This window comes from Rhinolophus hipposideros (assembly GCF_964194185.1).
Source record: "Rhinolophus hipposideros genome assembly, chromosome: 4".
NCBI lineage: Eukaryota > Metazoa > Chordata > Mammalia > Chiroptera > Rhinolophidae > Rhinolophus > Rhinolophus hipposideros.
In genome coordinates this window covers 61867225-61892602 of record NC_138050.1, presented here as the reverse complement: position 1 = coordinate 61892602, position 25378 = coordinate 61867225, and the positions used below count along the sequence as shown (strand labels likewise).

The following is a 25378-nucleotide window of genomic DNA, read 5'->3' as shown; positions in this document are numbered from 1 at the left end:
TTCTGTTTGATGCATGTCAATCGAGAATGTGGACAATGAATTCAGAAATGCTGTGAAGGAATTATTTTTAAAATTTAAAATTTTCTATGGGTAATTGAGAGTTAAGTACATTGAAAAAATATATGTAAAGTATGTTAACTTATGTAAATAATGTTAGATTTGTAAAATTTCTGTTTTCCCCAAAAGATTTGAGTTAGGCTCTAGAAGAGGCAAGGAATTCACTTGTCCAACCCCAAATATAGTGGTTCAGAATTTGGCAGCCTAATGGCTATAAAGTTGAAGGTTTAAAACAACGAGGTTTAAAAATACTCCGTTCTCTGGGTGTTTAATAAAGTAATACTTGTCTATTGTTCATGTTTAAATTTATGGATTTAGGTATTATCTTTTGTGATGAAAAAATAGGAGACAGGTAAACATGTAAGAAGGAATCAGAATTATGTCTTATCGTAATGAGATTGGCATAGGAAGAAGGAATTCTTGGAAATAAAAGTAATGGGACATGCAAAATAAATGCGAGAAGAGGTTTTTAGGCAGATACAGAAATTAGTGCTTTTTTCAGTCTGTTCATTTTCATGAAGCTGACCATAAGGTGGGCATAATGTATGTACTCTCTGGTTGACCTATGGCATCATCCCAAGTTCTTGCAATAGAAACTTAAATTATTTTAAAGAACTTTTTTCTATTTTATTTAGAAATTTTTAGATGAGTCAGTTTAAAACAGTTATTTTGCAAATCTGTCTTGACCATTTAATAGTACCGACAATGATTATAATTTTTTGTTTCACAATACTGTAAGGTTCTAATTTTAAACCCATAAAATTACACCTTTTCAGCCCAAGATCATTCCTGTGCTTGTCTCTCATCAAAAAAACCTTGACATCAATTTACATGTTACTAATTTGAAAATTCTTTGCTAGATTGGACAACCATATTGGAAAAGGACTGAATTTCTTTAGGGTTTTGTTACAGGTAACCTAAAAAAGGTGGAAGAATGTATTTCTAATTGGTTTCATTTCGTGAGGTGTTGGCCTTTATTTCTAAGTTGGTCTTAGCTAGAGTCTTATGATAATTGAAAATTGCTCATGGCTGATTAATATTATATCATTAGAGCACTGTTTTCTGGTTATATGATGGGTGGGCCTCAGTGTACTGTGAAAATGCCTTGGCATGTCAGCCTAGGTCATGGCTTTCATCTCTGATGGCTGTTGATATGTTCTGATGACGTCTAATATTCTCTCTATTCAACTTTGAGTATGGATATTGAACCCCAAAATTTTAAATGTCTTGAAGTTTATTTGTAATTAAATAGCATTGTTAAGTTAGAATTGAAGTTTTTGGTCAAGTAGAGTAACTACAGTGTCAAAATTGAACTTTTTTTTTTTACTTAGACATTTATCATTTATATCCCTCACACTGTGTGACCCCCCTCCCCCCATCCACTATCCCTCTGACATTGCACAGAGCCATTACATTTCCTCTGTCTCTATTCCTAATGCTGTACTTCGCTTCTTGTAAATATATACATACATATATATACATATATATATATAAACTTGTAGTTGACAGTCATTATTATTCAGCTTCAGCTTCAGGTGTACAGTGCAGTGATCAGGCATCTACATCATCCCTGAGGGGGTCTCCCTAATGGGACAAGTGTCCATCGCATACCCTACAAAATCTTTACAACATTATTGATTACGTTCCCCAAATTAATTTTCAAAACCCGTGGCAAGACGGGGTTACCGACTGTTTTCTCATTCCCTCACCTTTCCCCTTTTCCCTACCCCCCTCCCATCTAGCAACCCTCAGTTTTTCCTCTATGTCTCCAAAACTTTCTGATTAGTTCATTCACTTATTCTTTTCTTTAGATTCCACATATAAGTGAGATCATATGGTATTTGTCTTTCTCTGTCTTATTTCACTTAACATAATGTTCTGTAGGTCCATCCATGTTGTTGCAAATGGTAAGATTTCTTTCTTCTTTATGGCTGTGCAGTACTCCATTGTATAAGTGTACCACAGTTTCTTAATCCAGTCATCTACCGATGGGCATTTCGGTTGTTTCCATGTCTCAGCTATTGTGTATAGTGCTGCAACAAACATAGGAGTGCATAAAGTTTTTTGAATTAGAGTTTTGGATTTCTCCGGATAGATACCTAGGAGTGGAATTGCTGGGTCATAAGGTTCCATTTTCAGATTTTTGAGACACCTCCATACTGTTTTCCATAGTAGCTGCACCAATCTGCAATCCCACCAACAGTGCACAAGCGTTCCCTTTTCTCCACATCTGCGCCAGCACTTGTTGTTTGTTGATTTATTGATGATAGCCATTTTGATTGGGGTGAGGTGGTTTCTCATTGTGGTTTTTATTTGCATTTCTCTGATGGTTAGTGAGATTGAGCATTTCTTCATATGTCTGTTTGCCATCTGTATGTCCTTTTTAGAAAAATGTCTCTTCAGGTACTCTGCCCATTTTTTAATTGGGTTATTTGTTTTTTTGGAGTTGAGTTGAGTGAGTTTTTTTATAAATTTGTGATATTAACCCCTTATCAGATATATCAGTGGCAAATATCTTTTCCCATTCAGTAGGATCCCTTTTTGTTTTATTGATGGTTCCTTTGCTGTGAAAAAACTTTTTAGTTTGATGTAATCCCACATGTCTATTTTTTCTCTTACTTCCCTCACCCGAGGGGTTATATTAGTAAAGATCTTACTCCGGGTAATGTCTGTGAAGTTTCTTCCTATATTTTCTTCTAGGAATTTTATGGTTTCAGATCTTACATTTAAGTCTTTAAGCCATTTTGAATTTATTTTTGTATATGGTGTAAGGAGGTGGTCCAGCTTCATTGTTTTGCATGTGTCTGTCCAGGTTTCCCAGCACCATTTATTGAATAGACTGTCTTTACCCCACCATACATTCTTGCTTCCATTGTTGTAGATTAAATGACCATATTGGTATGGATTTAATTCTGGGCTTTCTATTCTGTTCCATTGATCTATGTGTCTGTTTTTATGCCAGTACCATGCTGTTTTGATTACTGTAGGATTGTAGTCTAATTTGATGTCAGGTATTGTTATACCTCCCACTTTGTTCTTATTTCACAAGATTGCTGAGGCTATCTGGGGTTTTTTATGGTCCCATATAAATTTTAGGATTATATGTTCTATTTCTGTGAAAAACATCATTGGTAGTTTGATAGGAATTGTGTTGACTATGTATATTGCCTTAGGCAGTATGATCATTTTAACTATATTATTTCTTCCTATTCATGAATATGGTATGTGTTTCCATCTATTTGTATCTTCTTTCATTTCTTTCTTCAGTGTCTTATAATTTTCTGAGTACAGATCTTTTACTTCTTTTGTTAAATTTATTCCCAGGTATCAAAATTGAACTTTTAAAAAGGAAACATATTCTAAACCACAGTGATTTGTAGCATAAGCAATAGTACTCCAAAATACCTCTTTTTTTGTTTTGTTTTGGAAGTGTATATTTAAGGTAATAATAACATGAGTATACTATTTAAAATCTGTCAGAAGTACTGCGTAGCACATGGCAGTAGTGATAATACAAGTGAATGTAATATAGGCTTTTTAAGGTTTCAAGTACAGAGTAGTTTATCACTAGAAATTGTATTTATTATTGGTTTGGTGTCTGCTTTGCGGGAAACATTTTCAGGTCCATGTAAGAATGTCTCCCATAGAAGTCTCATTCTGGTCGTCCTGCTAACAAGTCACTTATGTGCAAAATGAAACGTATCCTTGTAATCAAACCTGCTTTTTCGTTCCCTGTTTCAATGAAGTTTTCTGGTCTGCAAACCTTATAGTTATCTTTGACTGCAGCCTTCCCTTGCACTTCCTAATTTAGCCATTCTCCCTAAATCCATTAGTATGTCTATTATTAGTATTACTGCAGCTTTTCTCTCTACTAAATTCTCACTGCTGTTGTATTAGTTCCTCACTTACTCCTTTTCACCCGGATCACTGATCTCCCTCTGTCTTTCCTCCTTGGAGCCATCTCACTACTGCTGCGAGACTGATCTTCCTAAAGTATTTCAGAATTCTTCAGTGACTTACTAGAGCCTGTATTCCTCAAACTGGCATTTTCAATAACTTCATTCTGTCTGTCTTCCATCACTGTCTGTGCTTACCACTCTAATTTCTGTTGTCAGAGGATACTGGGTTGCTCTACAGTTATCTCTCAGTATCCATGGTGGGTTGGTTCCAGGATGACCGCTCCAGTTCCCAAATCCAAGGCAGCTCAGGTCCCTTATGTAAAATGGTGTAGTATTTGCATATATGCTACAGCAGGGTATGCCTGCACAACACTTAATTCGTGTGGATTCATATAGTGCTCAGTATGCGGTAAATTCAAGTTTTGCTTTTTGGAACTTTCTGGGCTTTTTTTTTCCAAATATTTTTGATCCAAGATTGGTTGAATCTGCAGATGTAAAACCTTCAGCTACGGAGAGCCAACTATATTGTGGTGGGCATTTAAAATTTTGTCTGTGCAACATCTTTCCTTCTATGAGAACAGTGTCCTGCCGCTTTTTGGCAGTGTTCTTGCTTCTACTTTAGCCATGTGATGGAAGGGCAAGCATGTCTGCAAGCAAGCAGGGTTTTAGGCTGAGAGGAAGGAGCCGTTGAGAGGAAGAGAGGAAAGGTGTGAGGAAGAGGTCAGTTGAGACTCTTCAGGAAGAGTCTGATTTTGTTGTGGCTACGGGGCCAGCAGCGCATCAGCATCTTAGGACGCATTCAACAGCTGCACGCGGGAAGGCGGGAGGGGAGTGTACCTGTGACTTCTAAATTCCTTCACACTTATGTAGCGGTTTACTATGGGTCCGCTCTATCTTAGGTGCTTTACGTATATTAATTCATTTAATCTTCACAGATACAGAAACTGAGGCACAGTTGTTAAGTAACTTGTCCAAGGCCAACCGTGGAGTTTATGGTAGAACTGGAGTTGTTCAAGCAGGCTCCTGCTGTTAACCATTACACTCTACTTCTAATTACTGCCTTTCTTTTATTCACAAATATAATGAAAAACCCTGCCTAACCATTGTTTTGTATGATTCAAGTGGCCTGGGAGATAATGGGCATATAGGTGCTGTCTGTCATAACTTCAAAACTTTAAAAGGTACATGTAAGGGTGGTGATAGCATACATTTGAAGGGAGTCATACTGACTAATACAACATTTTAAGAATATTGTTCTGCTGAAATTAATGTTTACGCTTATTGGGTAGTTGATAAAAGTGAAACTTAGTCTTCTATATACCATGTCAATTTTTTCCCTCATCAGTTACCAGGCTTGACTTCAACGAAGGGAGAAGATTGCATTCGCAAGTCTCTTTTATCTAGAAGGTTAGGAAGACCCTAGTTGGGCTTTCTGAGAGAGACAGAAATATCAAGTGATATTTGATTATTTCATAAGACCTCACCGGAACATCAGCTCTAATGCGTCTGTGGGAGCAAAAATTAATATAAGACCCGGTCTTATTTTACTATAATATAGGAACGGGTCTTATATTAATTTTTGCTCCCAAAGACGCATTAGAGCTGACAGTCCGGTGAGGTCTTATTTTCGGGGAAATACGGTAGATGTGTCCTTGGATTGTGCCCGGCAAACCTGCTGTATGGTCACGTCCCAATAGTCTGACACATTCTTTGACTTGTTGAATAAGCACTGGCCACCCGAACCTGTTCACAAACACGTCCGATGGACATGGGAACGTAGCAGAGTCACAAATAAAAACACTGGTTTGGGCCTTAGTTTTCTTTCTGTCACTCTACCGCTTAGTGGCTGTGGGCAATTGATTTCATCTCTCAGATCCTAATTTTACTGACATGTAAGTAGAGACGATTACTTATGTCCTGCTGTATTTTAGTTCTTTTTTTAAAGGAGAAAATGATATTAAAAAACCTTTTAAACTGTGCCGTGTTGTGCCATGTAAGATAATTACTGCGTAATTCTAGAATAAATTGAAGACTTTCTAACTTTATAAGAAAATTAGAATCCGATGACTGAAATGTTTATCATAAATGATTTTTAGGATAAAGTAAGCTTTAATACAATGCCTTGTAAACAATGCTGATAAGTAAGTAAATGAATATTGTTGTTACTGTTAGTATGATTGCATTCCTTATTATTTTACTCCCTTCAAACTTTAAAAATGTTTCCCACTTAGAGATAAATTGATCTTTACTTGGGTCATTCTACCACATCTTATTGTTACTCACTTCACTGCATCCTTGTTAATAATCAAAATAAGGTGAAAGTGGCAGGTTGGCAGGTTAAATTCATGCTGAGTAGTGTGAGGAATTACTCAGTTGCTCAAGGCAATTAATTGGAAACCATGATCTCTGCTTTTCTAGCATTCTACTCAATATTTGAAATAACCTTTATAATGTAGGTATACTAGAGTGCAGCAATTAAATGTGCTAACAAAAAGGAATATCCCAACTATAGGTAGAGCATGCTTTATTCAAACCATATGACTCTTATTTCCATCCAATGGTGGGATCGAAAACTTGATGTGTTCCAGAAAGTAGTAAATTAAGCAAGGAGTGTGGAAGGGCTTCTACTTGTAGTAAATTTTAAAAGAAAATCATAAATATTTTCAAAGGAAATAGAAAAAAATTACATAATTCAGATAATATCCCAGACCAATTTTAAAAGTTTTAAAATTAAATTTAATATCTAATATTTGGACAAACAAAAGATCGCTAGCCTTTCACCAGTTTACCAGCTTATTATTCTCATTCGCCACTAGTAGTAAATATTAATGGACTGTGAAGAATGAACAGGAAGGTGAGTCATGAAGCATCTACATTAATATCCCCACATGCTAATTGAAGTATTATTAAATCTTAAATTTTTTTTACATACACTGTAAAATTGCTCATCTAATTTCATAGTCGTTTTAAGGTATATTCCAAAATTGAACTGGAAAAATATTAGCCTTCAGTCCAAAAGTACCAATTAATTTCGGTATTCATGAAGCAATAAAAATAATTGGGTCATGGAGAAATGAAAGCAACTTATGTTTAATATCCAAAATTGTAGGGATATAAAATAAAAGTATTTTATGTGAAACAAAAGAAGGAAATTACAACTTCATCACTAAATAATGCCTGTGACTAGTTTACATAAGGAGAATTTTAGCAATACATACCAAGTTATAAATATGAAGCTTCTTACCTCATCCTCTTTGAAGATACATCTAAAAAACCCAAAAACTTTAAAATGTGTACCTGCATCTTTAATTAAAGCATTACTACTATTATAATATAAAACAAAAATAAACTTCTTGAAACCACCAGGTAGCCGAGTGATAAATTTAACAATTTCATTCAAGGAATTTTAGTGATGTTGAACTGATTATCAATAATTTGCTAAAGTATTTTTAAAAATGTTCTAATATTAAGATTAGAATTTCTTTTCAAAAGAGGGGCTAAAATTCATCCCAAAGCCTGACTTTTTAGTTAACTCAAAATTTTTCGGTGTTACTGCTAAAGAAGATATTTAATTCATTTTCTCTAGGTGTCTTCTATATTGCTTTTCTTTGATTCTTGCCAGTGCAACCAGTTTAAGATTTACATGATAAAGGAAATCTGTGGAACTAATCATAGAAACCTCTTTCTGTTTTTTCACATAACACCTCAAGGCACAGAAAAGACAGAATACTTCATTTGCATTCTTAAACATTAGGAACTTAGAATGAGTCTTTCAGCTGGAAATGTTATTGCATCTAATTTCCTGGAGGGAAAAAAAAAAAGGTTAACAGCCCACTCAGGTTTATGTTAACTTATCTCTTTTTAGTATCCTAATCTGCACAGAGCAGTAGTATGTTGAAGCTTAACAGCCCAGCCACTTTCTTCTTTACAATCAATTAGAAATTGAACTAGATCTGAAAATAGCTGTCAGTGTTGATTACAGGGAAATAAAAAGAAATCAGGCATGCACAAGAGACATGGCAAACACTAACAAACTTTAGTCTTCTAAAATAGAAAGAACAATTTCCAAAATTAGTATAGAATATAGTAACTAGAATTTTGAAAAATAAAATATGTTCCCCATAAGCTCGAAAAGCTTACCCAAAGTGCAAAGATATTCAGAGATTTATATTTATAGTTTCTTTGTTTATTTAAATATTTTATTAAATGTAATATGTACCCCGATCTCTTTTGCTTTAAATATCTCAGAAACCCAAACTATTTAATAAAAGAAATTTAATAATTTTCTGACTTAATAATAGCTGAAAAATGGAAGTCATTCCATTGCTAAATATTAGAAATAGAAAGTGTTCTATTGTTCTAATATTCATTTCCTCTGCATGAAAAACAAAGTTTTATATTTAACTATATTCCTTAACTAGAAAACCTTGCTTCTGCCAATTGTTACAGCAAGGAAAGTTACCACTACTCTATTTCCCTAACTAAATATTGTACATGGCTATCATCTGGAAGTAATAATATTACTTGAGTGTATTGTGTCAAGTAGACACTGAATACAAAATATACATTGGACGGAATGAAATCCAGATACTGGTGATATTGAAAGAGAAAGATTCCTTTGGTTAAACTAAGTCACAGTATTCACAGTGTACCATAAGTTAAACATAATTTGTAATTATGTCATTACATTTTAGTTGATCTTGCAATTAGCATACCAAACAAATTAAAAAACTGTATTGGTGTATAAGTTTATATTTATAATTTTAAAATAGAAACTTTGTCCCCCCCCCCCCACTACTCATCCCCCATAACAGTCAAGTTCCTTAATGTTCTTATCCTAATGAGTCATATAAATTGGGTTCTTAATTTACAATAAGCTGACTAGCACTTAAATGACTCCTATAAATGTAGGGTTTGGAGGCTGATGGTATCCCGTTTTCTCGGGTTGTTCTTCACTTCCCTTTACCGATGCCCCACAGTTGGTGTTGGGGGAAATGAATTAGGATTCGTATTCCAGTATTCTATAAGCATTGCCCGGTCGTAGCACGAGGCCTGGGGCTTCCAGTACAGTGTGAATAGTAGTGGTAGAAGGAAGTGCTCACCCATACTTTGTACTTAAACTGGAAGTAATGACCCAGTCGACTGGTATTTACTCAACTGGTATTTTGAGTTTTATTTGGAAACTACAGTAGGAGTGTTTCTCCCATATGCATGTTCAAATGTTTTCCTTTTATTTTAAATGATTATTTAAAAAGTATACTGAGTGCAGGTTAAAACTAACCACCAGAATAGGTTTCAACATATATTTCAAAAGGCTCGGAGGAGGAGCCTTCCCTCTTTTACACAATAAGTTTTTCTTGCCCAAGTGCCAACTTGCCTAAAATTCCTTCCTGAGCTGTTTCTTTGTTTTTAACTTACAAAAAAAGAAAAACAAAATATGCTCTCCCCAAAACCCAAAAACTGTGTAATATTGCATAGACTACCAGACGTGGCCTCACTGGAAACAAAACCATATTAAATAAGAAATCTGTTTTCATATGTATATATGGTCACGGGATGTAAAGTACAGCATAAGGAATATAGTCAATGGTGGTGTGACATGTTTATGACGTCAGAGTGGTAGTAGATTGGGGGGTTATCACTTTGTGAGGGGTGTAAATGTCTAATCATTATGTTGTTGTGTACACCTGAAACTAATAAAAAAAGAAAAAGAAAAAGCAAACCTGTTTTGTGGTGGGTCTGCCACATTTGCAATGTAGTATAAGACACGATGACCTAAAGCGTAACAAAATACAGCTTCTGGCACTCAATACACAGTGAGCACAGTTTGCCAAAGGTGCGATAAGTGGAGGCAGTGAGTAGGAGAGGAGTTAAGTGGGAGGACGATGAGTTTTCTACATTGATTTCTGGTTTCATTGTGGATTGGACAGCAATCCAGTTCTTTATACACCCCTCCACCGCTGGTACAGCTGGCCTGATGGACTGGTTTCTATTAGTCCAAGAACACAGTCTCAGCTCATTTCAGCAGTGTTCATGGCATTGGGAAGATCTTTTTATTTGCAAATATTAATAAGAAGGGAATTCCTGATCAACCCTCTGCCACCATCCTCATGAGCTCTTCTTGTGCCTCATACAGAGAGCAAAATTTGGGTGTTTTGGGAGTAGCGGCATTGCAGAGGCTGGATCCTATCCTGTCTGTCCATGTTCTAGCCAGTGAACCGATGTTTTAGTACTTTCCAGTTTGCACTTTAACCTATAACGCTAGTAGTTGTTACCATTTCACCATGCTTCACTTTGTACAAAATAATGGTCTATAATAAAATAAAATTTACAAAATAAATAATGGGTCTGAAGCATCCCAGCCAAACATGAGAATGCACTTTTTTCTTTAAGCCAAAAAAGCCCTTGAAGAGGTTAGCAAACTGGTCTGAGAAACATCTCACTGGCTGTGGGTGCTGCTGTGGCTGTTACTGTCCAGGTGTTGGTTTCACTTTTACAAACTGGTGGCTACTCTGAAATTGTTTTCAAAATTTTTATTGTAAGGTAAAAGACAGATACAGAGAAACTACACAAAACAAATGTGTGGCTTACTTAACGTGAATAATCTTGTAACCCTTCCATAGATCCAGACGTTAGACATTTGCCTGTCCACGTGACCCATCTCAATCCTAATCTCCGATCTCTCCTGATACTTACCGACTATTTTGACTTTTATAGTAATCATTTCCTTACATTTCAAAATAATTTTATTGTCCACATGTGTATTCCTAGACACTATGATTTGGCTTGCCCATTTATTTTCAACATTGATATGAGTATGTCTTCTAAATTTCTCTGAATCCACAGGTTCTCCTTGAATACCTTCCTTTTCCTTACAATTAATCTGTTGAAGAACTTTGGGCCATTTGACATGAAGCGTATCTCACAGTCTTGACTTGGCTGGTTGCATAATCGTGGTGCAGTTCAGTGTTTTCCTCCATCCTTGGCATTTCCTACAAATTGGCACCTAGATTCAGAGACAGGATCAGACTCAGGTTTTGATCCCTTTGGCCAAGGCTGCATGTGAGGCACGTGTCTTGTTAGCATTTTGTAAGGTCTAAGCAGACTTCCATGCTTACTGCTTATATAGTACTTCACTGGATTGCAAAATGGTGATATTTTAATTCTGAAATCTTTTTTATTCATTGATTAGAATATATGTATAAAGAGACCCTTACCCACATTTATTGTTTCGTTACCTAGTGGTATAATTCATATAGAAAGAGCAAGATAAATGCATAATTCTTTACCTTTGTTTTTGAGGTAATAATTAGTTCCTTATCCTTCAAAGTTAACCAATTCTTTTTAAAAGTATCGATTATGAAGTCATAGATTCAAACCTATATTGTCGATTTAAATCTGTTGGGATTATTAGTGAAGCTCAAGTTGTCCCTCTTAGGCCAGTGGGATCTAAGTTCACTCATGGTGTTTTTGACTTGACCTTCATGATCTTTTATATCTTCCTTGCTCTGTGGTCCGACAAGATACTCTAGGCTCATGTTTTACATTTCCTGCTCCAGGTCTTTAATCAGACACCTTTTCAAGATACATTGGTTTCTTTTAATGGTAGTTAAGACGAGTCAGTGCCAGTCAGGGTCATTGATACTGACAGTCATTGTTTCACGGTCCTTTTAGTTTGTGGGACTAGGAAATAAAATATGTGTATTAACAGGTTTTATGTTTATTATATATAACATGTTATGTTAACTACGGTATATTAATATAATATGTGACATTGATATATTCAATACATGTGTATGTAGATATAATGCTAACACCAAATAAGACATATATAATACAAATTTTATATATAATATAAATATATAACAAACATACTATATTAATAAAATATGTAACATTTTTCTAATATGTAGCATAGATAACAATATAAAAGTATGATTAAACGTAGTCTATATTTTATGTGAGGTAAAAATAACTCCTATGTTCATTGTAATACTTTCAACTAAAATTCAGGATAGCAGAACTTTTACTTAACCTCTTCTTTGTTACCTCTTTATCTTCATTTTCCCATATGTAGAATTTTGACTCTCAGGGACAGCGGAATTGCTAGAAATTAGAATACCTTGTAGGTAACTACTTGTCTAGTCAGTGGTACACACACAGCAATCTTACAATAACAATATTAATACAAACATTATTACTGAAAACGTTAAAAAAGTTTTACACATTATTTCCCTATTCTTTCCCCATTTTTAAAATAGTTGTACTATATATTGTCAGAAAATACAGCTATTATATACTGTACTCTCTCCTTAGACTTCATTTAGCTTTAGTTCTACAAATAACCACAGGCCATTTATGTTGATCTGTCTTGAATCATTTGGGTTTCCTGAACCTCATTCTCTAGTACAGGAGTGGAGAAACCTTTTCTGTAAAGGGCCACATAGAAAATATTTTTGGCTTTGTAGGCCATACCATCTCTTACAAGTACTCAGTCTTATCCTGGTAGCGAGAAAACAGCCATATAACATGTAAACTAATGAGCATGGCTGTCTTCCAATAAAACTGTCTCTGTGTTATATGATTTAGTCATGATTCAGTATTCTTAACATTTTTTCCGCCCAAACAGTTAAAAATGTGAAATTCATTTTTAGACTGTGGACTATACATAAATAGGTAGCAGGCCAGATTTGGTCCACAGACTGTTGTTTGCGAGCCCATTCTATTAGATTTCTCAGAAAGAGGTCATGAGTTCTTGCTTGTTGTTACATTTTCTCTGCCCTTTATACTTGGAAGTCAGTTTTCTTGGATTTAAAATCCTTGGCTAATGTTTTCTTTCCTTGAATATCTTATTCAATGGAGTCCATTTTCTTTTGGCAGGAATTATTGCTGTCAAAGTCTGGTGATACTTAAACTTCTCTTGGATAAGTCACACATTCTCCTCCTGCCCTTTCTTAAGTAATATTGCTAGAGTATATCATGGTGTTGGTTGTTCTTTGTTGAACTTCTCTGGTATGCTGTAATATGCTTTCAATATGTATTTTAAGGAAATTTTTTTCTTTTTTTTCCCCCTTCTCCACCCTCTCTGTCCCTTCTGGTTCAAGCCATTGTTTCTCCGTCTAGTTGTGTAGGACACAGCTCCCTGGCCCATGCTGGTATTATGAGCCATGCGCTCCCCCCAGCTGAGGCAGTCAGTCACTGGTCGTCGGTCGGCTGCTCACAGAAGCCCATGGCCGCTCACGATGGCGGCCAGCTGCTCCTGGTGGCACATGGTAGCCCTCGGCAGCACACAGCAGGCTGCGGCAGAACATGGCAGTTCACTCCGACCTCCGACCTCCGGCTGCTCACACAGCCCAGCTCCAGGGAGAGCCGTTGTTCACAATCTTAGCTGTAGAGGGCGCAGCTCACTGGCCAATGTGAGAATCGAACCGGTGACCTGGGCGTTAGGAGCATTGCGCTATAACCACCTGAGCCACCGGGCTGGCCCTGAAGTTTTTTTCTTTGATAGTGGAAATATACTTGATTTTAATACCATAGCTGTCAGCAATATACTGGTTCCAGAGAGATGAAAGGAAATACAAGCATTCTATAAGCTTTCATTTGCCTTTTCAAGTAATTCTAAATAAAATACTCCAATTCTGTTTAATATTACTACTTGGGGAGTTGAAATTTTGTCCATGATAAAAATATAATTTTACAGCCCCAGTCTTAATAATTTGTAAAGAATGGAATAAAAAAAGCCCACATAGTATATCAATAATGAATGCTTTCTTTTCTTTGAATCAAATACCATTATAACCAGTAGAAGAAATTGGTTAATCAATAAACTTGATGAAATGTATATCAAAATGTTCATAAAAAATACATTTGAATTTCTCACAATTTTTACATTTTCTAAATGGATATTTGAGATGCACAGAAATAAAAGCTATCTACATGTAATGTCGGAGAGATTCAAAACTCAAGAAGTATAAATACCTAAATTCTAGAGTTGATTAACTTAGGGTAAGAATAAAACTCAGACATCTTTTAATTATATACAGATTGCTCAAGGGTTTAATGATAAATTGTGTATGCCAAAGTTACCAAGAAATAAAATCTCATATGAATTTTGTCACAAGTCAACAATCCTAGTAAAATATTAGAGAACTGTATAGAAAATCTGCATTTACTTCTTCTTCTTCTTCTTCTTTTTTTTTTTTTAAAGAAAGTCATATCAACTGAAATCGTACGGAGCTTTCCAACTGTGGAACCCCAAGATTTCTCATAATCCCTTGGGAAATAGTGAGAGCTTCCTTTCAGCGTTTCCTTGTTAGTTTAAATGAGGGGGTAATGATTCAGTGGTTGCAGAAATAATATCAAACGATTTCCATTATGTCAAAGCATACACTGCATGAATTACCATGAAAACTTTTATGTCCTAAATCTCCTAAGATTTTAAGGTATAGTCTTTCCACAGATATAGGATGGGGTAAAAAGCGTGTTCTAGGATCATCCTTTTACCTAGCTTTTGTCCATTTGCCAATCTCAATGACATTTGACTAACTTCACTGATAAATAAGATCTGACTTTCTACATAGAAAAATAAGTCTGCCTTCATCAAAATCATAACAGATAGACCTGCCTTCCTTGGACATTGAGACAGCCAAGTGTAATCGTGAGGTAAATTAAACCAACAGCAGCAGCAGCAGCAGCAGCAGCAGCAGCAGCAGCAACAGCAACAAAGAATAAATGCTGCTCTTTCCTCATTAGCCCTCCACTTAGTCCGCCATTCACTTGAAAGAACAGATAGCCCTTTTTTAAAATCTTTTTCATACTTTAAGCTTTGAGGCAAGGTTCACTATCACCTGAATGCCAAGTTACCACTATTTTAAAAATATGTGAAAAATGATGATAGTTGTCTGTGTACTGGTGCAGATGTAACATTTTCAGTCACTGAAGCTACTACTATGTATTCATAACCTGAAAGTGCTTTTTTCTGGAACCAGACAAATCATCATTCACTATTTAATTATAAAAAGGTTGGTGCCTAAACTTTTGATCAGCAGTAAGGATTTCTAAGAAAGGTACAGGAAAAAAAAATCTCCCTGAGCCAAATGGATATAATATGGAGCTTTCCTTATCTTTTTATACTAAGCTAATTACTGATTGGTTGAAAAACAAAGTATGCCACTGTTGGTGGGAATGCAGACTGGTGCAGCCGCTATGGAAGGCAGTGTGGAGGTCCCTCAAGAAATTACGAATAGAATTACCATATGACCCAGCAATTGCTCTCCTGGGTATCTACCCCAAAAATATAAAAGCATTTCTCTATAGAGACACGTGTACGCCAATGTTCATTGCAGCTTTGTTTACGGTGGCCAAGGCATGGAAACAACCAAAATGTCCTTCGATAGATGAATGGATAAAGAAGTTGTGGTACATATACACAATGGAATACTATTCGGCGTTAAGGAAAGATGATATAGGAACATTTCTGACAACATGGATGGATCTTGAGAATATAATGCTAAGCGAAATAAGTCAGACAGAAAAAGCAGAGAACCCTATGATTTCACTGATATGTGGTATATAAACCAAAAAGAACAAGACAAACAAATGAGAAACAAAAACTCATAGACACAGACAGTAGTTTAGTGGTTACCAGAGGGTAAGGGGGTGGCGGGTGGGTGATGAGGGTAAGGGGGTCAAATATATGGTGATGGAAGGAGAACTGACTCTGGGTGGTGAACACACAATGGGATTTATAGACGATGTAATACAGAATTGTACACCTGAAATCTATGTAAATTTACTAACAATTGTCACCCCAATAAAATTAATTTAAAAAAAAAAAAAGGATAAAAAAAAAAAAAGAAAAACAAAGTATGCTTATAAAAATCAGGCTACTTCCATAAAGCTAGTGATTACTAAACGTTAGCATATCCAAAGGAGGGAAACGTTACCATTTTAAAGCAATATACTTTAAATTTCAAAAATAGCCTATGAAAAATAGCACTTCTTAAACAAGTTAGGTGTAAAAATTTACCAAAAACGTGTGAGAGTCACAACCCCAGCTTTGGAGTAGTACTAGAAAGTCCATTTAAAAAAAAAAAAAAGAATAAATACAAAGCAAACCTTTGTTTTATTTTCACCAAGTTCATCCTCATTTGTTAGAACATGAATAATTTCTGTGTAGGAGTTTAATTTGAAAAACAAACAAACTTGCAAAGTGCTATTCTTCACTGTGGCTGTAGAAAAATTTAATTGTCAGAAACGCAATGATTGAGATTAGACAAAACTGCAGTAAATACGTACTCCCCATAACTATAGTTTAGTTCAACAGGAGTGACACATCCTCTACTCAAAGTCTAAGAGTAAATGGGGGTGGAATGGGAAGGATGGTAACCTGTGGGTTTTATCTCGTTTTTAATATAGGATGGATAATAGATGACCCACATTAAATATTCTTTAGAAACATAATTATACTTGACATTTTGACAAACCCACCCTACATTCCTTAAGTTAATTTCTGTGTTAATTTTTACATTACTAATCATTGTGCTGCTATAGCTAAATCAACTAAATATCAGTTTATGTAGTTTTGCTGAAAGATCCACAAACAACAAGGTCTATGCTTATCTGAAAAAGAGCTTTTTTAAAATAAAGGAAGAAAATCATAATGTTCCAAATGAATGACACTGGGCAAAATACATAAAACTAACACAAACACCACATTTAGACAGTATCAGGTGCCCATTGGTTTCTCTTATATGGGTAAAATGCTTGAGGAAGATCTTGAGATATCATCCCTCCCTCTAAACTTTTAGCTTCTACATAGTGTCAGATATTATAATTGGTATAAAGGATAAATGCTTTTGGGAACAGTAAAAATCCATGTACAAAGTAAGTAGCAAAATCTGTAGTGACTTTCTGTAGAAGGCTCTCTTCTCTGGTGTTAACACCCTTTTATATATATCCAGGATAGACTAAATTGAACCAGAGTATTTTGATACAGTAGTAATCCTTTTATATACTCTTACTAAATATAAAATTCCAAAAAAGCATAAATGTTCCTTGTGTCATGCATTATGCATCAGTTTGGGGCTGACTGATGAAGTCATGGTTACTACTTTAACAATTAAACATTGCACCTCAAAAATCTTGCCATTGATACACAGTGAATGCACACAATGGTGAAAACTAGAGAGATGGCAAACTACCTCTAAAGTGAAAAGTTTATGATGAAGTGTCTGCAAATTAGAGGAGATGAGGATAATGGATTAGGGGATACAGGCAGGTAAAATAATTTTAAAATACTACTGCTTAGAGGTACATATTTAAAGAAAGCTATTATACCTTGTCTGTCCTTTATCCTCATCTTGAATAGCTGCCATGTTCATGTAAAATAAAATTTCTACTTTATAGGAAGAGGAGCAGTCTGTTAGGAAAGGCATATTTTTAGGGAAAAATATAGTTCTCATAGTGCTATTTTACTTGGTAAGTCTTTGGCTACGTCACTATATGCTATTTCAACCTCCTTATCACTGGAACAGGTATTAGTGAACTCATCCCTACTATAAGTGTTAGTTAAGTGTCTCCAGATGCCAATCATTCCTTTTGGAATATCAAAGTTGTGATAATTTTTGGCCACCACTTTGACTATGTGCAGTTTGGGCAGCAAGCAGCCAATGTCATTTCATTGCCATTCAGAAATTTACATATGGAAAACTTAATGTTCTCTATATTATTCTCATCAATTTCATGAGAGAAGGGAGATTTCAGATAGTCATTCAGTTTCTGCAGTGTTTTCAAGAGCCCTCTCTCCAATGCTTCATTAGCCTCTGGCCTTGGATTCTTAATATGATTCTTAATATATGCAGAGAATTTGGCAAAGATGTCTATTCCAGCAGTATTTGATTCTGGGTGTTTTGGTGAAAGCTGTACATACTTGGGAGGGCATAAGACTTCCTCAAGAAATTCTTCAATCTTATTTACATCTGTTTTGACTTCACTGTTGAAAATTATAAATGGTGGATGGGTCTTGGGAGCAAAGTCCTGCAGGTCTGTAGGCTTCCTTTTCAGGTCAACAGTTGTGACACCAAACACAACTCCTTTCAGCCGAAGAATCATGAAGAGCCTCTGGGAAAAGTTTCCTGTGCTTTCACCATCACTGCCAGCCTTGACAAAGAGCTGGATGATAGGCTCTGGCTGGACCTTGTCCTCCTCCGTCATCCTGTTCAGCGGCATCCACAACGCCATGGCCGGCTCAGCTGGGCTCTGCGGGGAGCAGGGGTAAGAGCTCTGCTTCTGCTCCAGGGCTGCTCTGGTATGGGTTCCCGCCGCCCCGCGCCTCCCTGGACTGGCCTGGTGTCCTGCTCGCCTCGGCCCCTCAGCCGCATCCCATGCCTTGCGTGCGACCCGGACGTTTTCTTGAACTACGGTTTTTGTTCTTTTTCTCTGCTTTAGTTTCCTTCAAAGATTCCTCTTATCCACATGTTGGATGGTCTTTGTTTATCTTTCGTAGTTGTCATTTTCTCTTGGCTCTTTTAAAAATTTCTTCACTTTTTGATATTTAAATTAAAAAACTTTTCCCCCCTTTCATTTCTCCTATTTCTTTAAGGCGTTATCTGTTTTCTCTGTTCACTCGTATATTCCTCTGTAGTTTAGTCTTCATTTCTGAAATGATTTTATTTTTCATTTCTGGTTCTGTCCTGAGGCTTATCATCTGATTTCTAAGCATTTTTAATTCTGATTTATGTTATTTCATGTTTTCTATCATTTTAAAATGTCTTTCAGCTTGTTTTGAAATAGTTTTGATCTGTTATGTTGGCATGTTTTTCTCTTGGTGCTTTTCCCGCCCCCTCCATGGATGTTATTCTAATATGTATATATGTATGTATGTATGTATGTATGTATGTATGTATCTTATGAAAACATTGTATGGGATTTACCTTGATACTTTTGTTTAGTTTTATGTGTGAAGTTAGTTTTCTTGTATATATTTGTTATATATATTTATTATATATTTCCTTTACATATTTTAGTTTTCCTTTATGTATTTTTTAAAATCAGTGATACATGTCTAAGAATTTCAAATACTTGAATAGAGAAAGCAGGAAAAGATTTATTCTGAGGTTTTGAAAAGATGAATTAACCTTGTAATCTATTATTCTTTTTGATGCTCATATTGTTATGACCATATTCAGTGGGTAGCCCTTTCTGTCTGCTACTGTGTACTTTTGAGATAACTATTTTGAAAGCTTTCTCACTGACTCAGTGTTTTATCTCACGTGCTGCAAGAATCCTGGAAGTGGCCTTTTCTACCAGAAACCCTTTCTTCTTTTAGTAGGGAATACGTTGAAGTCCAGAATCCGGATCCTTTGAGCAGTTCAGCAGGTTTTCCGTGGCTGTGTCTCCTGTTTGACCCTGGTTTTACTGTTAACCAAGTAGTAATTCTTGGTGAGCCTAAAGGGTATACTCTAAAGAAAATCTGAATTCACAGTACAGCAATTTTACTAATTTTTACGGATGACAATTATTTCTGTCCTTCATTTGTAGCATAAAGCCTATTGTAAATTAATTCTCATTTCCCTAACAAATTGTTCAAACCCAACCCTTTCCCCCATTCTATCAAAGTTTGACCCGAACCATAAAAATCACAGGATTTAGAAAAGGAAAAAAATCTTACAGCAGTGATTCAAGCTTTTCATAATTTCTTTCCTGTGTATCATTAACTCGTTTTCCAATGATGATGAAAAATGCTCCCTTTTTGCTTGACCCTAAGGCGTTTATCTGCTTTCAGGTATTTATCCTTCATGGTAAATTTACGAGGCATATTTTTAAAAAGGCATATTTTCAGAAGTAAATTTTGAGATGCTATGGATAATTAGATGGATGACAGAAGATCCAGGGTTTCAGGAGAGTATTGAAAGATTACTAGTAGATCAATTCTATCCTTAAGTTCTAAATCACACAAGTGAATTTGGTCAAGCACTCAGGACTTTTGAAACATGCTCCCTCACTTTGCAGTTACCATACTGTCTTACCCTGATCTCACCCTTGCTTTTTTGGTTAAAGAATTATGGGAGTCAGGAGCTAGGGATACTGCTTTAATATTTTGCTTTAATTATATTTAAAGACTAACCCAAGGAGTACTACCAAAACATAAATATAAAGGAAGTTAGTTCATTGAAACATCTATTCAAATAGTTACCTGGCTCACTTCGGCTATTTTTCTTTTGTGTTAATTGAGACAAAGAATAGTCACTAAATACTTGATGTGAGCTTTTTTTTCTGGTAATTTTACATTTTAAGGTGAGTAATTTTCCTCCAATTAGAGTGCATGAGAAAAATCTGGTTAATCAGTGGTTTCTGGTCGTTGGGCTGCTGTTAATCAGAAGTTTTACTGTATAATCGTAATGTATTTTGGATGTTCTCATTTGTTATTTCTTTAACTCTCTGTCAGTGTGGGTATTCTGATTACTTAATTACATCTGCCTAGCGTAGGGTATTTAAAACAGCATTTATAATAAAAATTCTCCATCTTAGCAAGTAAAATGCGAATATAGAAAGACAATTGATAATTAAAACATGATTGTTTTCTCTTGACTTTACTTAGTGTTTGGTGTGTTGGAGATTTGGGATAAAGAGAAATGAATGTGATTATTGCTATGGTCACAAATGACTGGCTTATCCAGCTGGAGACAGAGTATGTGCACATGCAGGCTTACCACTTTTCGTGTTATAGAACAAGTTCACTTTTCAGGTGTTTTACATTTTTGGGGTCTTAAAAAGATTTTTTTTTAAGAAAATGAGGTTTTGTTAAAACTATTATACGTACAAACATTTGATGGAGAAGTTCTTTATGAGCATCTGTTATGGCTGTAGAGGTTTCTTATCTAGCATTCTGGCATTTGTAATACTGGTAATTTTAGTTATTTGGGTTCCTATAATGTATTTTGGGGTCCTGTGGACTTAGCTGTCTTATTATTCTAGTGTTCTCTTTTTATCAGACTTTGGATAGGGGACAAAACTTAACAGTTGTGGCATTTAGCTTGGTGTTTTACATCATTATTTTATTCAGTCCTTCAGTCAGACTTACAAGTCGTTATTATCCCCATTGTCCACAAAGAAAAGGACGTGCGTGTTAAGCTCAGAATTTTAAAATGTCCCATTCTTCTGTCTTGCTTTTGGACAGGAGGGAAAGAATACATCCTGAGTTTAAACGCATTGGCTTTTCTGTACATTTTATCTGAATGATTTCATCTAGAACTTTTAATTCTAGAACTCTCCTAGATTTGATGCCTTTAAAAATCCATGTCTCAGCCTGGACTTAAAACCTCTAGGCGGTTCTGTCTGCCTCCCGAACATGGACACTTGACTATCTCACAGGCATTTCAACTCAGCATGTGCAAAGTTGAGGTCGTCATCTCATCTCCAAATATTTATCTCCTCATGTATTCCTTTTGTTGGTTCCACATTCTACTTCCACCTCCTCCCCTGGATGGGTTTAATCCTCTTGGGCTATAGTGGGTAAGAGAGCAATCTGAGCAACATACTGCAGTAACTTCTCTGGATAATGCTCTCCTCAGGAGGAGGAAGCTCCCTTCCCAAGCCAAGAGACCTTTCGGGCAGTGACGTCAGTAGATAGCACGTGAGACATCAAATACACGATTTATTCTTTATACCGACCGAAGGTCACGGGAAAATCTACATTTTGGCACCTGACTCTGATGATGCCCAGCATACAATCTGGGTGTTTCCTTCTTCATGTTTAACCTCAGTTCTTTACCTAATGTCCTCATCTTTTATCTCAGCCAGCCCCTTCCTCTCCAGATCATGCCCTTTGCTGGCCCTAACTAACTACATAGTACTTTGTTGTCTCTAATTAGTATTTTCTTCATTAGTGTTTTGTGGATTATAATATATAATATGGAGGTGGATCGATTACTGGGGAACTAAATGTTATTTATACAGTGTAATTTTTCTTGAAATCATTGCCATACATGGTAAATTCCCACAGTATTCTCTCATTTCTTATAGTCACAAGGGTACTGTGCTTTATTTTGTCTGTTCCTCTGAGGTGTCAGTGATCTGTTCACATTCCCTTGAATTAGTTGATGTCTTGTGGTTTCCATCCAAGTCACCACCGACATTTAGCTCAAAGCCTGGCACAGAGTCGGTATTCAATAAAAACGGGTATTTGTGTTGAACAAGGCACTGTGCTGGAGAGTATTGAGAATACCCACGACTTACAGGGCATTTAAAAAGTGAACTTACTAATTAGATGGGATGGCAGGATACTGTGTATAAACGTGACACCACAGAAGTTGCTTTTCCAAAGAGTACTGTTAATATCAAGCAGGAGTGTTCATTACTTTTATTTTTCTTTGACCCGACTTTGTTTCATATATCTTTGTGCACACTTACTGTATGCAATACAGTATTATATATTTTAATGTATTGGTTCAAATGCTTACTTATCAGTTGTTTTTGGCATGCAAATAATTAGTAAGTGTATGTGGGGTTTTTCTTTTATAAAATTGTGACTCCACATCAAGCACTGTAATGTTTTTGTTATAAATTTCTACTTGTATTTCTCCACAGGCAGCAGAAGATGTCATTTTCATTGGACCTGACACACATGCTATTCAAGCTATGGGTGACAAGATTGAAAGCAAATTATTAGCTAAGAAAGCAAAGGTTAACACAATTCCTGGTTTTGATGGAGTAGTCAAGGTGAGAAACTATTTTGCTCTAATAGTACATGTCCTCAGGTCAAACATTTTGTCGAAAGTGTAAGATAAAATGCAATTATTGCTTTTTAAAACATGCGTGTGTTGGTTTAAAAAAATCTATGTTGTTTACACCTGTATTATTTTAAATGGCATACGTTAAAAAGAGCAAGAAGCCTCTTAACTGTTGTATTTGATGATTGGTATTGGCTCATACTTTCACAGGAAAAAAATTGGTGAGGATTTTATTTAATGCTGGCATATATTTAATGTTTGAAACATTATGATGTTCTCTGTGTATCTTTATATTGAGCTTCTGTCCATATGCATAAAATGTAAAATGTAAACATGTTTCTGGTGAAAAGTGGTATAACTATGGATGGCTATATATCCCAAACACAACTCCCTAACCAACAAGCAGTTTTTGCAGCTGAAGGCTTCTGAGGAAGAAATGCAGAAATTGGAGTGTGTGTCTAATCTCCCCTGCTCCCCGTGGAAAGGTTATTATTACTATTATTTCATTAGATTCCTTGTGTCGACCTTAACCTTGTGATTTGAGTTAGTCTGCAAGAACTCTTCACTTCAGTGTTTCTTATTGTTACTTTCTGAGCTGGGCAAGTCTTCCTTCAGGATCATTTAATGCATTAACAGGATAGTTAGAATGTTTGGCCCCTGGTTAACATTTTCAGCTTCTTGCCCATATTTACCTTAATCTGTACTCTTTCATTTTTCTTTTTACAAGACAGAGGTGTTCACCATCCTTTGAAAAGCCAATTCTTCCTTTGATCTTCCAGATAGACCCTTTATAGCCTTTAGGGACTATAGTCTTCATTGCTTATCTTTTCTGTATTTAAAAACTCTCCTTGTTTTTAAGATCTTTTCCATTACCTTTGCTATTAAAAATGAGCAGTCAATCAACAGATATACTGATCCCTGGGCTAAGTGATAAATGAGATACCCATGACCCCTCACTTCATGGTGTTGCCTGTATATTGGAAAGAAACATGTGTGCCTTCTCTTCAGAGAGCACAGTGACACCTTGTCACTCCCCAACTACCATCTTAGTTCTGTCTTTCCTTTCAGAGCCACAGGTCTTAAAAGAATTGTTCTCACTTTCTCTCATTTCCATACTTTTCACTTCATCTTTATCTACTGAAATTTCGCTTCTTTCTCATTCCCACTGAAAGTTCTCTTACAAAGGCTATCCACAGCCTATTCCTCTCACTAAATCCAGAGTATAATTTTTAATCCTAGTCTTACCTCAATCTCTTGGAAACATTTTGAGTCTTTTGGTCACCCCTTCGTTCTAGAAATTTTCACTTTTAGTACATTACTGAGTTCTAGTTTTGTTTTTGTATTTTTTTGGCTTGTTTTGAATATTCCTTCTTAGTTTTCTTCTTATCTTTTTTCCTTAAATGTTCTACTCAGAGTCCAGAATAAAACAAAGTTTAAAGCCGCTCACAAAAAGTGAGGAGAGAGCTGGGGTCATAGCTACTTCAGGGTGTCCTCCTAAGTGCTGTCCAAGGGTCATAAAGAGCCCATCTCTGAAGTCTCCAGTGGACTTACCCTTCTTTTGCTAGCACAATGGGATTAGAGTACAACCTGTTTTCACAGGAAAGGTTTTGGTGGTAGCCTCCCAAGAACTTTGTCCATCATTTACCTTTTTTTCTGAGCCTCCCTTGTTTTCCTGTGTAATTGGGGGTCTCGTCACTCCGAGGGTCTTCTCCTCTTTAATCCAGTATTTTCTATCTGCGGTTCTTACTAGCAATATGAATCAACTGGTATAAATCTGGGGAACCTAGATTATAATATTCTCAATTTCTCTGTACATTTCTGTCTATCTTGTGTAGGCTTTGGAAAGTCTTTGGTAATGTGTCTCAGTTCAGAAGGAGACCAAGGCTTTAATTAAATCCCAGATGTTTGTCCTATTCTAACAGGGGCTAACTCTTAAAAGGTAATGTTGCTTTGAGGGTTTCTGGCCGGCTAGAAGAAAAGGGGAGCAAATTAGAGAAAGGAAGATCAGGGCAGGGGGAAATGGAGGAACATAGGATGGAGGGAAAGGAAGAGCAGGATAAAAGTTTGAGGGAGTTTGAAGTTTTTCACGTTTTCATTTGGCTTTTTTTCTATACCTTTCCTCTTCCTGATGAACTTTGCCTTCCTTGTGAATTTTATAAGGAAACAATTTTAGAATCTGAATTTATTTTGGAAGCTTCCTCATGTTAATGAAAAAATGCAGAACACTAGGTGTTGGAGATTTTGCTTCCTTTTATCCCCACTAAGGTTCTTCTCAAATGAACCATTCATATCAAAAACTTACAATAAGGGTCTACTATTAATTCTAAATGATCCTTGGTGAAATTATGCCACCTAGAAAGATAAGAACATGAAATTGAGTTAGGTTTAATACTTTTAAGGAGGAGAAGTGTGATTCAGAGAGCACAGACTTAGCCTGAGAAAAATTCATGAGCGTCTTATAATGGCATATGAAATGTGTTGTTTGTGTGCTTCATGTCTTGGACTCCCAACCTAATGGTTGGCGGTCTCGAATTGCATACCTGACAATGTGCAATGCCTTGGGGTCTTTAAGATTTGGAGGGGAGATCTCTCCCAGACCCATACTCTGTGGACAAAACATGTCAGGACAGAAGGAAGTTCTCAAGGTTTTGATATGGGTTTCAAGGCAAATTTTGTCCCATTTGGATACCA

General features: G+C 36.0%; 2 protein-coding genes across 3 annotated transcripts in view; one reads left to right on the top strand and one right to left on the bottom strand.

Annotated features, from left to right (window-relative positions):
• PCCA (propionyl-CoA carboxylase subunit alpha) overlaps positions 1-25378 on the top strand; it is a 359957-nt gene that overhangs the window by 90301 nt on the left and 244278 nt on the right. For both annotated transcript variants that reach the window (XM_081046031.1, XM_081046032.1), the window contains exon 7: positions 22545-22676. In XM_081046031.1, the coding sequence (XP_080902157.1) occupies positions 22545-22676 (132 nt within the window). The remainder of the gene's footprint in view (positions 1-22544; positions 22677-25378) is intronic.
• LOC308496595 (chloride intracellular channel protein 4-like) lies at positions 17416-18197 on the bottom strand (the record flags this gene model as incomplete). The annotated part of the gene is given in 2 exon segments (XM_081046125.1): positions 17416-17621; positions 17624-18197. Coding segments are annotated over 2 exon segments (780 nt in total).